This window comes from Panthera uncia (genome assembly GCF_023721935.1).
Source record: "Panthera uncia isolate 11264 chromosome C1 unlocalized genomic scaffold, Puncia_PCG_1.0 HiC_scaffold_4, whole genome shotgun sequence".
In the NCBI taxonomy this organism is placed as follows: domain Eukaryota; kingdom Metazoa; phylum Chordata; class Mammalia; order Carnivora; family Felidae; genus Panthera; species Panthera uncia.
Window position 1 is genome coordinate 1471791 of NW_026057585.1, and position 14740 is coordinate 1486530.

At 40.1% G+C, this 14740-nt stretch overlaps 1 protein-coding gene across 5 annotated transcripts in view; it reads right to left on the bottom strand.

Moving 5' to 3' along the window:
- Window positions 1-7255, bottom strand: part of SETDB1 (SET domain bifurcated histone lysine methyltransferase 1) — a 34506-nt gene extending 27251 nt beyond the window's left edge. For 2 of the 5 annotated variants that reach the window (XM_049616334.1, XM_049616332.1), the window contains exons 1-3: window positions 6879-7062; window positions 5735-6005; window positions 4445-4596 (exon numbers count right to left, since the gene is read on the bottom strand). In XM_049616334.1, the coding sequence (XP_049472291.1) occupies window positions 4445-4596; window positions 5735-5994 (412 nt within the window). In that variant the 5' untranslated portion in view covers window positions 5995-6005; window positions 6879-7062. The other 3 variants (XM_049616333.1, XM_049616336.1, XM_049616337.1) reach the window with 3 other exon arrangements.
- Between the last annotated feature and the right edge of the window lie 7485 nt (window positions 7256-14740).

Below are 14740 nucleotides of genomic sequence, written 5' to 3' on the forward strand. Positions count from 1 at the left end.
CGCGTCGGGCTCTGTGCTGACAGCTCAGAGCCTGAACCCTGTTTCAGATTCTGTGTCTCCCTCTCTCTGACCCTCCCCCGTTCATGCTCTGTCTCTATCTCAAAAAGAAATAAGCGTTAAAAAAAAAAAAAAATTAAAAAAAATATTTAAATACATTTAAAAGGATTAAAATAATACAAAGCAGGTTTTCTGACCAAAATTATATTAAATAAAAAAGTCACAACAGAAAGAAATCTGGGAAATTCCTAAATACTTGGGATAAACCATTGGTCAAAGAAAAATCACACAGGAAATTAAAATTATAAGTTAAAGGGAAACGGAAAACATGGGGTGCGTGGGTGGCTCAGTCGGTTGTGTCTGACTCTTGATTTCAGCTCAGATCACGATTCTAGGGTCATGGGATCAAGCCCTGTGTCAGGCTCTGTGCTAAGCATGGAACCTGCTTGGGATTCTCTCTCTCTCTCCCCCTCTCTTTCTGCCCCTTTCCCACGCTCACGTTCTCTCTCTAAAATAAAAATTAAAATATAAAAAAAGCATATATATTTTTAATATTAAAAAAATAAAGTGAAAATGTAACATACAAAATTTATGAGATGTAGTAAAGCAATGCATAAATTTTATATTAGAAAGGAAAGAAGATCTAAACCAAATCAATAATCTATTTTCATTTTAAGAAACTAGAAAAAGAAGAGCAAATCAAACCCAAGTACATGGAAGGAAGAAAATAATAAAGATCAGAGTAGAAATCAGTGTAACAAAAAAACAGGAAAACGGTAGAGAAAAAGACACAAATGAACACAAAAACTGGTCCCTTGAAAAAGAGCAAAAAAACCAATAATCCTTCAGCTAGATTAACCAAGGGAAAAAAAGAGATCCAAATAACCAATATCAGGAATGAAAGGAACATTGCTACAGAACCTACAGAAATTCAAAAGAATCATAAGGGAATACTATGAACTTTATGGCAATAATTTAGACAACTAAATGAAATGGAAAAATTCCTAGAAAGATACAAATTAACAAAAATGACTTAAGAAGGAACAGATAATACAAATAGACATATCAGGTAAAGAAAATTAACTAGTAATTAAAAAGCTTCCCACCTGGAATGGGAAAAGCCCAGAAATCCAAAGCGTGGAGTTTAGATAAGTAACGCACCCATGTTTGTTTTTTAGTTTGGGCCAATGTATCACAGTAACAAAATATTAACATTAGGGGTGCCTGGGTGGCTCAGTCCAACTCTTGACTTTGACTCAGGTCATAATCTCGCGGTTCAAGAGATCAAGTCCCGAGTGGGGCTCTGAGGTAACAGCACAGGGCCTGCTTGGAATTCTCTCTCTCCCTCTCCCCCACTTGTGCACATATGCATGCTCTGTCTCTCTCTCTCTCAAAATAAATAAATAAACATTAAAAAATACTAACATTGGAATAAACTGGTAGAAGGTATACAGAACACTCTGCATTATCTTTGCAATTTACACAAAAATATAAAACTATTCCAAACTGTGGCGCCTGGGTGGCTCAGTCCATTGGGTGTCTGACTTCGGCTCAGGCACAATCTGGTGGTTCAACAGTTTAAGCCCCATGTCGGGCTCTGTGCTGACAGCTCAGGGCCTGGAGCCTGCTTCAGATTCTGTATTTCCCACCCTCTCTCTGCCCCTCCCCTGCTCACATTCTTTCTCTCTCAAAAATAAATTAAAACAAACAAAAAACAAAAACCATTCCAAACTAAAAAGCTTATAAGAAAAAAAATCTATCAAAAAAAAAAAAAAATCATCCACAAAGAAAGGTCCAGGTCAAGACAGTCTCAGTGCTGAATGTATCAAACATTTAAGGAAGAAATAATACTATTTCACACAAATTCAGAGGAGGGAACATTTCCCAACTCATCTTTGTAAGGTCCATAATACCCTAATACCAAAGTCAAAAAACCACACCACAATAAAACTAAAAACCTATAGTCCTCATGACCATAAATGCAACAAAATTTTTTTTTAAAGTCCTCCACAAAACTACTCTTTTTTCTTTTTAGTTTATTTATTTATTTTGAGAGAGACAGAGAGAGGGGAAAGGCAGAGAGGGAGAGAGAATCCCAAGCAGGCCCCCTGTCAGCGTGGAGCCCAAGGCAGGGCTTGAACTCATGAACTGTGAGATCACAACCTAAGCTGAAATCAAGAGCCAGACTCTTAACCAACTGAGCCACCCAGGTGCCCCAGGTGCAAAAATTCTTAACAAAAAATATTAGCAAATCCAATACAGAACAGAAGGAACTTCTTTCAACCTGACAGTTTCTAGGAACAGAAGCAACTTCCTTCAACCTGAGAAAGGATATCTACAAAAACCTTAAAGCTCACATTATAATTAATGCCTAAAGACTAAATGCTTCCCCCTAAGATCAGAAGCAAGGAAAGGATGTCTACCCTCAAACTTTTATTAAACATTGTACTTGAGGTTCTACTGAGTACAATAAGGCAATAAAAAAGAAATAAAAGACATTTAGAGTAGAAAGAAAGAAGTAAAATTGACTTTATTTGCAGAGACAGCATGGTCTAATATATAGAAAATCCCAAGGGATCCACAAAAAACTTCTAGAATAAGTGAGCTTAGTAAGGTCAGGGCTACAAGATTAATACACAAAAATCAACTATATTTTCATATCTTAGCAACAATCCTAAAATGAGATTAAGTAAATAATCTCACTCACATTAGCATTAGAAAGAATACAACACTTAGGACAAATGTACCACGTTAATGCATTAGAAGACTAGTCGTTAAAAAGGTAATGCTCTCCAAATTGGCCTTTAGATTCAATAGAGTTTCCATTAAAAATTCCAGCAGGCTTTAAAAAATGTTCTTGATAGAAACTGACAAGCTGATTCCAAAATATATTTCAAAGTCATATGAAAAACATTTGTATTTGGAGACTCCCACTAGATGATTTTAATACTTACCATTGAAACTATAGTAATAAAAGCAGTGTGGTGCTGGTATAACAACAAATATATAGATCAATGTGACAGAACAGAATCTGGAAATAGAGCCTCATATGTGGCCAGATGATTTTTGACAAGGATACCAAAAGGATAGTCTTTTCAACAAATGGTGGTGAAACAACTAAATAGTCATAAGCAAAATAAACAAACCAATCACTCTCAACCTCTATCTTGAGAATTATTACTGTTAAAAGATACCATTAAGAAAATGAAAAGACCACATTTGAGAGAAAGTATTTCTAAAATATATCTGATAAATGAACTGTACCTAAAGCCTGAGTTCTCTAAGTCAAAAGAGCGGTTCTCTAATAAAAAGACAACCCGATTTTTTAAAAAAGCCTCAAGATTTTAATGGATGTTTTCCCAAAGAAAAAACAAATGGTAAATTAAGTATGTGAAAAGATGCTCAACTTCCTTCAGGAAATGCACACTACAATCACAATTTGATACCACCACACTCACACTGCAAAAGCTAAAATAAAACACTGACAATACCAAGCACCAACAAGGATGTAAATAAACTGGAACCCCCATACTTTGCTAGTGGGAATGTAGAATGTACAGCCACTTTTGAAAACAATATGGCAGTTTCTTAAAAACTCAAATGTACACTTACCCTAAGCCCTAACAATTCTATTCCTAGGTGGAATATCCAAAAGACACGAAACATAACGCCTACATAAAGACTTCTACACAAATGTACATAGCAGCATTACTCATAATCGCCCCAAACTAGAAACAACCCAAATATTTATCATCAATTACAAAAGACAGTATGTGGTATATCCATAGAACGGAATACTGCTCAGCAAAAAGAAAAAAAAAAAGCATACTACAGATACATGGAACAACATGTTCCACAGCAAAAATGTTATGCTAAATGACAGAAGCCAGATACAAAAGACAACAAATTGTGATTCTATTTAAGTGAAATTTCTAGAAAAGGCAAAAAGGAAGTAAGCAGATCAATGGTTGGGGTGAAAATGGAGAATGCAGACAAACAGAGGGATGTTTTGGGGTAATCCAAACATCTGTGGTGAAGACTGCACTACTCTATAAATTTACTGAAACTCAAACTCTACACTTAAAGTGGGTAAATTTTATAGTTTGTAAATGATACATTAAAAAACCCCTCAAAAATAGACAAAACCAAACAATCTACCGTTTTGAAATATATATATAGGTGCAAATGCCACCTAAAAAGAAAAGGAAGGGAATTCAGAATAGAGGTGACACAGAATGGGGAAAGGAAGGTCATTTAATCAGAAAGTAGCATGTAGAGGACATCTATGATACTAATAATGTTCTATTCCTTTTTGGTAATGGGCAAGTTCAACAGTTTAGAATATGGAGTTAGTGACAACAATTTTTGCTCTCTTCTTTTATCTGTTTGTCTTCCTGTGTCTCAATTTCAATCCTGAGATTTTTCTACCCAGAGCCTTATCTCTTACCTGAATCAATACTGAGGACATCATCATCTTCATCAGGAATCTCGATTATTTCTGTAGGCCGGGAGGCTTCATCCTCAGAGCTACTGTCCCGGTATTGTAGTCCCAGTTTGGAATAAAAGTCCTTCACCAAAGACTCACAGTTAGTCACTGCCCTAATATTGGAACACATGTAGAAAAGGTCAAAGCCAGCAGAAATAGGTATAAACGCCATCAGAATTTATATACATTTAAGTATACACTGACCTCAATTTAAACAGGCCATATTCCATAGTGTCTCCATTTAGAATTTAAAATGCTTTTCTCAGGATACCTGGGGGGCTCAATCGGTTAAGCATCCAACTGCGGCTCAAGTCATGATGTCACGGCTCATGAGTTCGAGCCCCACATCGGGCTCTGCGCTGACAGCTCAGAACCAGGATCTGCTTCAAATTCGGTGTCTCCCTCTCCTTCTCTCTCTCTGCCCTTCCCCTGCTGGTGCTCTGTCTCTCTCTTTCTCTCAAAAATAAACTTAATAATAATAATAATAATAATAAAATGCCTTTCTCATTAAAATATGTTTAAATAGTGGTTTCAGACTAGGCCCTAACAAAATCCAAAATAACCTGAAAGCACATTACCCATATCTCATCATTTACCTTGCTATATGAAAATGTGTTCTAAGTGACAACTAAGGCATACTAGGCACCAATCTTCTGGGAATTTATGAGTAGATACAGGGCTCATGTTCCACAGTTTCATAAGACAGCAACGACTTACAATCCTCACTCCCTAGATTATCCTACTAAGAAAACTGTGCAGTTGTTCTGAAGCAGAGTACAGGAGAAAGAAGGGGAAAAGACTCAAGACCTTGACCATTCTACTGTAGACCATACACTGGCTTCCAACAGATGAATATTCTACATATAACGGGTGGTTGTGAGGTCGGATTTTTTAAAATGTTTATTTATTTATTTATTTTGAAAGAAAGAGAGACAGGGTTTGGGGCAGGGGCAGAGAGAGAGGGAGAGAATCCCAAGTCGGTTCACGCCATTAGTGCAGAGCCCAACATGGGGCCAGATCCCACGATGGGAGAGATGATGACCTGAGCCGAAATCAAGAGTCAGATGCCCAAATGACTGAGCCACCCTGGCGACCGTGAGGTCAGATTGTTGGCCATAACCTTTGAGAAACAGAAAGGTCCTACACGTCTGTACCTTGTAAAGAATAAAGCGACTGGCACAACGTCATGAGCAATTACACTTCTAAAATGTCTGCCAAGGGGAGATCTCCGATTTTCCGTGTAGTCCTCACCTGGATGCATCATCAAAGAGCTGATCAACATGGGCCACCTCAGATTCCTTCTGTATTACCCACGTCTCCAACTCTGCTAGTTGCTTCTTTCGCTGCTGTACACAGTCCATCTTCTCCAGTTCTTCATCAATGAACTGCCTCAGTTCCTCCATTGAGATACCCAGCTCCTCAACCACTGCTTGTTGCAGCTCTGCGATCTCATCAGACTCCACCGCAGCTGCGGCTGCACCCAAACCAATGCACCCAGGGATGGAAGACATGCTGTTGTCCCCTACATGGAAGAGAAAACTAAGATTACCTTTGCAATTATTATAACCGCCAAACTTCAGTCTCTAAAACTCATTCCTACACTACTACTTCTCATTCAAATACAATTAGGTTCCATTCTATGTTCTCCCTCTCTGTTCCCCTGTATCCGATGTTAAGATTTTGTACCGATCTTATTCTACAGAAGATGGGCCTGGATAAGGTTTAAAAGCGTGAGGACATGGAAAACATATGATACGCAACAGAGGCTACCAAAAAATAATGTTTTAGTTAACAGAAGAGAACCAATTTGCTGAGGAAGGTATTTCTGTGACCTGTGTTCCTTAACTGACTAAAGAGAGAAATCTTTGTTTGCATGCTATGCCTAATTTGAACAAATACCTCCACTTGGATGGGGGGGCGTTGGTTTATAATTCACTGTTTTCTCTTTAATTACTTGTTCGCTTTACATTACCTTGCTTCCACGTGGAAACTTACTTTTTAAAGTCTATTCACACTTATGCATACAAAAGCAAAGAGGCTTCCCAAAAGCAAAGGAAAATTAAAGCAATCTGGGAATAAAATGTGGCTACCTAAAAACTACAATCCAAATAGCCTACGCATTAGTGTTAACTGCTTTTTTGATCAAACGGTTGGAGCAAAACTGATGCCAGAATGCCGTGCGACCCCAAGACCAGTTCTCACCGCCTCCATTTTTCCTTTGCCCACACACCAACCCCACCCCCGCGCTACCCTTTCTGGGGGTGCGTCCCACCCACCCCGCAAACCCAGCTCAACCCCGCCCCCGCTCGCCTCTCGGGGAAGACTTCCTTCCCACCCTCGCCCAACCTCCTCCCACAAACAAAACATTCCAGACGGGCCCCTGATCTCCAAATACCTCAATTAACAGTACTTCCTACACCTCCCTGCTTCCAACTACAACACTTCTTTTCACCAACCAGACCCCAGACTCGAGACTCTGGGGTCGGCCTCGACGGGGAAGAACGAAACCGTACGGTAAAGGGAGCAGGGGGAGGGGATGAAGCGTGAGGGAGGGAGGGAAAGGGAAGCAAAAGAGACGCCCGGAAGCAAACCTCAGGTGCCGTTCCGGTCGCCACGACGGTAGCCTGCCGGGGTCAAATCCTAAGCCTCTGAGCGCCCCTCCAAGGCCAGGCAACCTCGGGCAAGTACGCATGCGTCAAAGGAGAGCCTTCCAGGGCACACGTGAGAGGCCACTGGGCGGGTGAAGTAGGCGTGGCCTAGAGTATATTCTCGAAGCTCCACCTCTTCCGCCACCCCCAAACACTGGCAGTCACACTAAGTTTACTGTTTAAAGACTCAGCAAACCGTTAGGTTTAGGTGTTTTTCTCACTTTAGTTTGTTATATTATGAAGTGGTACAAATTGTAACAAGTGGAGGAATATCAAGATAGAATAAGACAAACGTGACAATATCCTCTCCTCCCCTCTCATCACTACACCTGCTGCTTTGAGGTAAAATAGCTTAGTTTTCTAGGCTTGTACTTACAAGGTCATGAATCTGGATTTTTTAAAAAGATTTTATTTTTTAGTCATCTTTACACCCAATGCAGGGCTCAACCCTGAGATCAATAGTCGCATGCACTGCTTGCTGAGCCAGCCAGCCTCCCCTAAATGTGGATTTGTTTTGTTTAGTTTTTATTTCACATGTGGATATCCTTTGAAGTCAACATTTGTCTTTTTCATAATTGCATAATACTTAATAGTGTGGATAAACCATAATTAGAAAGATGCTCTCACTACAGCATGTATTCATTATGAATAATGCAACAATAAACATTAACGTGCTTTTGAAGTAGTACTTTTATTTCTGTGGAAGAGATTCCCCATAATGGAATCTGAGTTAAAATATATACACACACATACATATATATTCACATATATATGTATATATATGTACCTCTTTTCATTTTAATAGAATCTGCTGTCAAATTACTTTTTGAAAAGGTTGAAACAATTTTTACTCCTAGCAAATCTCTGAAAGTATGTTTCCCCACACCCTCATTAGGATTGGATGTTAAGTGTCTATTTAATTTTTAAGAATTTGATAGGTCTTTAAAAAAATTTTTTTTAATGTTTAATTTTGAGAGAGAGAGAGAGAACAGGGTAGGGGTAGAGAAAGAGGGAGACACAGAATCCCAAGAAGGTTCCAGGCTCCGAGCTATCAGCACAGAGCCTGACATGGGGCTCGAACCCACAAACCGTAAGATCATGACCTGAGCCGAAGTCAGATGCTTAACCAACTGAGCCACCCAGGCGCCCCTAGAATTTAATGGGTCTTAAAATAGTATCTGCATCAGGATAGACTATAGTGTTGTGGAAACAAACAACTCCCAAACTTTAAAACAAAAACTGTACTTGTTGCTCACACTGCATAATCATCTCTAGAAAGTTGACTTTGGAGCTCTGCTAGGATAGCTACTCAGGAACCCAGGCTGATAAGTAAGTCAGGCCAGAGGGAGAGACTGCTAGAGGGTCTCATATTGGCAATTAAAGTGATTCAGGACACTCTCATTAACAACTCATTGGCCTGACTGAGTCATAGGGCCCTACCCAACCACAAGGGGGCCAGGAAGATCAGTCATGTTTCACATTTGGAAAGAGAGAGAATTGGGCGTATTTGATGAGCCAGCACTATTGACTACATTATCTCATTATTGCTCTAACTTGTTCAGCTATATTTACATTAATGACACCTAACTTCATTTAAAAGGCACAAACCTGGGGCGCCTGGATGGCTCAGTCGGTTAAGCATCTGACTTCGGCTCAGGTCATGATCTCGCGGTCCGTGAGTTCGAGCCCCACGTCAGGCTCTGTGCTGACAGCTCAGCGCCTGGAGCCTGTTTCAGATTCTGTGTCTCCCTCTCTCTCTGACCCTCCCCCATTCATGCTGTCTCCCTGTTTCAAAAATAAATAAACATTAAAAATAAATAAATAAAAATAAAAGGCATAAACCAGAGGGGCACCTGGGTGGCTCAGTCAGTTGAGCGTCTGACTTCGGCTCAGGTCATGATCTCACGGTTTGTGAGTTCGAGCCCTGCATCGGGCCCGTGTGCCAACAGCTCGGATCCTGGGGCCTGATCCAGATTTTGTGTCTCCCTCTCCCTCTCCCTCTGCCCCTCCTGTACTTGCACTCTGTCTCTCTCTCAAAAATAAAAATATAAAAAAAATAAATAAATGTACAAACCAGATCTTCTGTGTAAGACTGGAAACGGGACCCAGGCAGCCTTGATAACCTCCCCTTTATCTGTGCTCATTTCGCCTGTCCACTAGTTTCCTGGGACTACTGTGAGCGCCTGTTTCCAATTGCTAAGACCCTAGGAAATGAGGTCCAGAAAAGTGAAGGTGTCCTCTAGACATTGCAAATTCAGCATGTTCCCAACTCATCTTATGGTATTATTTTCTAACTTGAACTAGAAATTTTAGACACATTACTCCCTAAAAAACACTCGCGCGCGCACACACACACACACACACACACACACCCCATATTTATTGAGTATTTACTTGATACCAGGCACTGTTCTAAGCACTTTACGGTTATTCATTTATTTAGTCCTCATAATAGTGCTGTGAGGTAGGAACTATTATTGGATCTTTTCTGTGGATGAGAAAACCGAGACAAACAGTTATATTTCCCAAAGGCACAGAGCTAAAAAGTGTCAGCGCCAGGCAGTTTGGCCCTAGAGCTTGTGGTCTTAAACCATTATTCAATACAGCTTGTTTATCCTACTTTGGAAATGTTTGACATATATTTTCTCTCTTTTCTATTTTAATTCTACTGTATTTACCTCTTATTTCTTGCCAGACTAACTAGCCTCTTAATTGGTAGCCTCATGGTAGACCAGTCCCACACAGAGCTTTAAAATACAGTTCTGATCACTGTCTCTCCCCTGCTTTAAACCTATATTTTATTTATGTCTATAAAATAAAGTTCAAACTTTACAGTATAAAATTTGAGGCTCTTTAAAATTTGGCCTTCATTTGCCTCTCTGGCCACATTTCCCATGTTTTCCCTTCACATACTTGCTTAAGCGCTATTTCCCCAACATGTTTACACATTTCAATTTCTCATCTCCATACCTTCATTCATTGTGATCTCCTGGGATGCCTTTCTCTTTCTGTCTGCTATAATATGAATTCTCTAAGGGTCCACCTCAAATGTCTCCTCTGTGAAATTTTTTTTATGTTTATTTATTTTTGAGACAGAGAGAGACAGAGCATGAAAGGGGGAGGGTCAGAGAGAGGGAGACACAGAATCCGAAGCAGGCTCCAGGCTGCTGTCAGCACAGAGCCCGACGCAGAATTCCAACTCACGGACCATGACATCATGACCTGAGCCGAAGTCGGACGCTTAACTGACTGAGCCACCCAGGCGCCCCTCCTCTGTGAAATTTTCATAGACCCAGCAGTTGTCAAACATTATCATGTATCGGAATTACCTTGAGGGTTTGTTGAAACACAGATTCCACCCCCACACCACCTTTGGAGTAGACTTGGGTGCAGTCTGAGAATCTTCACATCTAACATTTTCCCTGTGATGCCCATGCTACAGGTAGGGGGGACCAGAGTTTTAAGAAACACTGTCCTACCATACAATCTCACTTATATGTGGGATCTAAAAAAACAAATGGAAAACAGAAACAGACTCATCAATATAGAGAACAAACTGGTGGTTGCCCGAGGGGAGGGCAAAACAGGTGAAGGGATTTAAGAAGTACAGACTATACAGGGCGCCTGGCTGACTCACTGGGAAGAGAGTGCGACTCTTCACCTTGGGGTGGTGAGTTCAAGCCCCACAGTGGATGTAGAGAGGTCTTAAATAAATAAAATTAAAAACAAGAGGTATGAACTTCTAGTTATAAAATAAGAAAGTCATGGGGATGAAAAGTACAGCCTGGAGAATATAGTTAATATTGTAATAGCTTTGTATCATGACAGATGGTAACTACACTTATCATGGTGAGCATTTTGTAGTGTATAGAATTGGGAAATCACTGCTGTACACCTGAGACTAATGTAATATTGTATGTCAATTATACTTCAATTAAAAAAAATCATTGTATCTAGGCTATCACTCACCCTCTGCTGAACTAACTTCTGTCTCTGTTTCATTACCTTAATTCCTTCCACTTGTGAGCTACCTCTATATGTCTTTATCTCCTTTGCTGGTTAGTGATCAACTTAAAGCTGAGGACCTGTCTTTAAAAAAATTTTTTTTTTAACATTTGTTTGTTTTTGAGAGAGAGAGAGTGAGTGTGAGTGGGGTATGGGCAGAAAGAGGGAGATGAGGATCTGAAGCAGGCTCCCTGCTGTGAGCACAAAGCCGGATTCAGGGCTTGAACTCAAAACGGAGATCATGACCTGAGCCAACATCAAGAGTCAGCCACTTAACCGACTGAGCCACCCAGGCACCCCAGACTAAGGACCTGTCTTAATCATTAATCATCTTTGTTTCCCCTAACATCTGACGTATTGCCCTGTACATGTGGTGCCCTGTCATGTGTGATAAATGAAGGGAAATGTGTTCTGTCCTGATTATGTTTCTATTAGTTAGATTCTTTCAGCTTTCTGCTGTGTGTCTGGAGGGGGTGGTTTGCGGGGAGACAATGAAGAATGGACAATGTTGAAGAGAAACAGGAGCTATTTAGGGTATCATATCCAAACTGATTTCTTCATTGCCTTCAAGAAGTCTGGTAGAAATCAGCAGAGGGACTTAGGAAGTGTCTTCTTTTTGTTTGTTTGTTTGTTTTAATTTTTTTAGACATTTATTTACTTTTGAGAGAACGAGGAAGGAAGGGGCAGAAAGAGGGAGACAGAGGATCTGAAGCAGGCTCCATTGATGTGAGCACAGAGCCTGATGCAGGGCTCAAACTCACAAACCATGAGATCATGACCTGAGCCAAAATCAAGAGTCTGCTGCTTAACTGACTGAGCCACCCAGGTGCCCCAGGAGGTGTCTTCTAAGACCCTTGCACTCAACATGCAGTCAAGGAGCTTGTTAGACATTCTAAATCTCTGACCCCACTCGGGATGTACTGAATCAGAATCTGAATTTTAATAAGATCTCCAGGTAATTTGTTTGCTCAAATTCGAGAATCACTATAGGAAAGGCAGGTTTGAGCTGTGTAATCCTTTCTAGGGTAGGGCCCCAATATTTAGGGAGCCAAGCTCTGGAGACTAACTTTTGTCAGAAATGATCAAGTCCTGGGGCACCTGTCTGGCTCAGTTGGTTAAGCATCCAACTTTGGCTCAGGTCATGGTCTCATGGTTCATGAGTTCGAGCCCCGTGTCTGGCTCTGTACTGATAGCTCAGAGCCTGGAGCTTGCTTCAGATTCTGTGTCTCCCTCTCTCTCTGCCCACCCCCACTCACACTCAGTGTGTGTGTCTCTCTCTCAAAAAATGAATAAACATTAAAAAAAAAAAGAAAGAATCAAGAACTGGGGCACCTTGGTGGCTCAGTCGTTAAGCGTCTGACTCTTGGTTTCTGCTCAGGTCATGATCTCACGCTTCGTGGTTTCGAGCCCCACATCAGGCTCTGTGCTGACAGTGCAGGGCCTGCTTGGGATTCTTTATCCCTCTCTCTCTGCCCCTTCCCCTTGCACTGTCTCTCTCTCTCTCAAAATAAATAAACTTAAATTAAAATAAAAATCTTCATGTATTCCTTGAATTTAACTGAAGATTGACATACGGGCAGGGAACCAATGTATGTGGAATATCTTTAAAAAAAGGAAATGGGGGACGCCTGGGGGGGAGTTCAATCAGTTAAGTGTCCGACTTCAGCTCATGTCATGGTCTCACAGTTCGTGGGTTCAAGCCCTGTATCAGGCTCTGTGCTGACAGTTCGGAGCCTGGAGCCTGCGTGGGATTCTGTGTCTCCCTCTCTCTCTGCCCCTCCCCCAGCTCATGTTCTTTCTCTGTCTCTCAAAAATAAATAAATAAATAAACAAACAAATAAATAAATAAATATAAAAAAAAGAAATGATTAACTCCTGATATAAATGATTCATGTTATTAAAACGTACAAATAATTGAAGTAGACAGTTTATTGCCAATTTAATAGTATAAAGTAATAAATAATTGCTATACCGCTTGGAATACTCACGGTGTGCTCAGCACAGTCATTCCTGTAATCCCTTGTGATGCATTGAAAAATCACAACCATGTGCTACTTAATACTTAAGCATGAGAAATCGTAGCACAGGGTTCAAAACCTTGGAATGTCAAATGATCCTTTTCCTACAGACAGACTTAAGGGAAATTAAATCATAATCTAAACAATGTTGAGTGATCTCAGAATCAAAATGAAAGAATATGGGGATTAAAAACTCCAAGGGTTTTAGGCATCAGGAAAGTAATGTAAAGGAGCCAAATGGGGTGGGTGAGGACTGTGGTCACCTGAGAAATACGTGTCTCACCAAAGGGGACAGTTGCTACTTAGCTCCAGCTAATTTTTGCTCTATGTCATAGATACGGTGTTGCTGGATTTCCAATTTTTCAAGTGAGCTTAAAAATCAATATTTTTTCATATGAAAGCGTTTGAGTTTTGAATGTTGACAACTAATTAAAAAAATATTGGGGATGTCTGGGTGGTTCAGTCAGTTGAGCGTCCAACTCGATATTGGCTCAGATAATGATCCTAGGGTTGGGGGATTGAGCTTGGAGCCTGCTTAAGATTCTCTCTCTCCGTCTCTCTCAGGGTACCTGGATGGCTTAGTTATATGACTGACTCTTGATTTTGGCTCAGGTCATTGTCTTGCAGTTTGTGGGATCAAGTGCTGCACCGGGCTCTGCACTGACAGCATGGGGCCTGCTTGGGATTCTCTCTCTCTCTCTCTCTCTCTTTCTCTCTCTCTCTCTCTTTCTCTCAAAATAAATAAATAAATAAATAAATATTAAAAGAAAATATATATGTAAAGATTCTCTCTCCCTCTGCCCCTCTCCCCACTCATGCTCTCTCTCTCTCTCTAAAAAAATTTTTTTAAATGTTCTGCTATACTTTTTAAATCAGCAATTCAACTTCTAGGAATTAAACTACATATATTAGAAATTGAATACATTTGAATATTCATACCTTTGATATGATGTAAGTGCTAAATTATCTTCTGGAACATTGTGTGAAATAGCAAAGTATTTAGAAACAAAACAGATTTCCATCAGCTGGTGTTGGTTAAACAAATTATGGCACACTCAAACAATGGAATACTCTTCAACTATGTTTTTTAAAAAAGGAAGCTTTTTGTGCATTGATATGGGGTGATCTTTAAGAAACATTATTAATGCGGAAAGGGAAGGGGAAAATAGTTTCAAATAGAGAGGGAGGCAAACCCATAAGAGACTCTTAAATACAGAGAACAAATGGGATTGATGGAGGGGGGTGGGGAAGAGGGGAAAATGGGTGATGGGCATTGAGGAGGTCACTTGTTGAGATGAGTACTGGGTGTTATATGTGAGCGATGAATCATGGGAATGTGCCCTGAAACCAAGAGCACACTGTATACACTGTATGTTAGCTAACTTGAAAATAAATTATATTAAAAAGCAAAAGAAAGAAAGGAAAGAAAGAAAGAAAGAAAGAAAGAAAGAAAGAAAGAAAGTTAGTTTAGGAGTTCACCAGAAAAAAAAAGAAACATTATTAAATGCTTTTTAAGTTTTTATTTATTTATTTTGAGAGAGAGAGAGAGCGAGAGCACATGAGCTGGGGAGGAGTAGAGAGAGAGG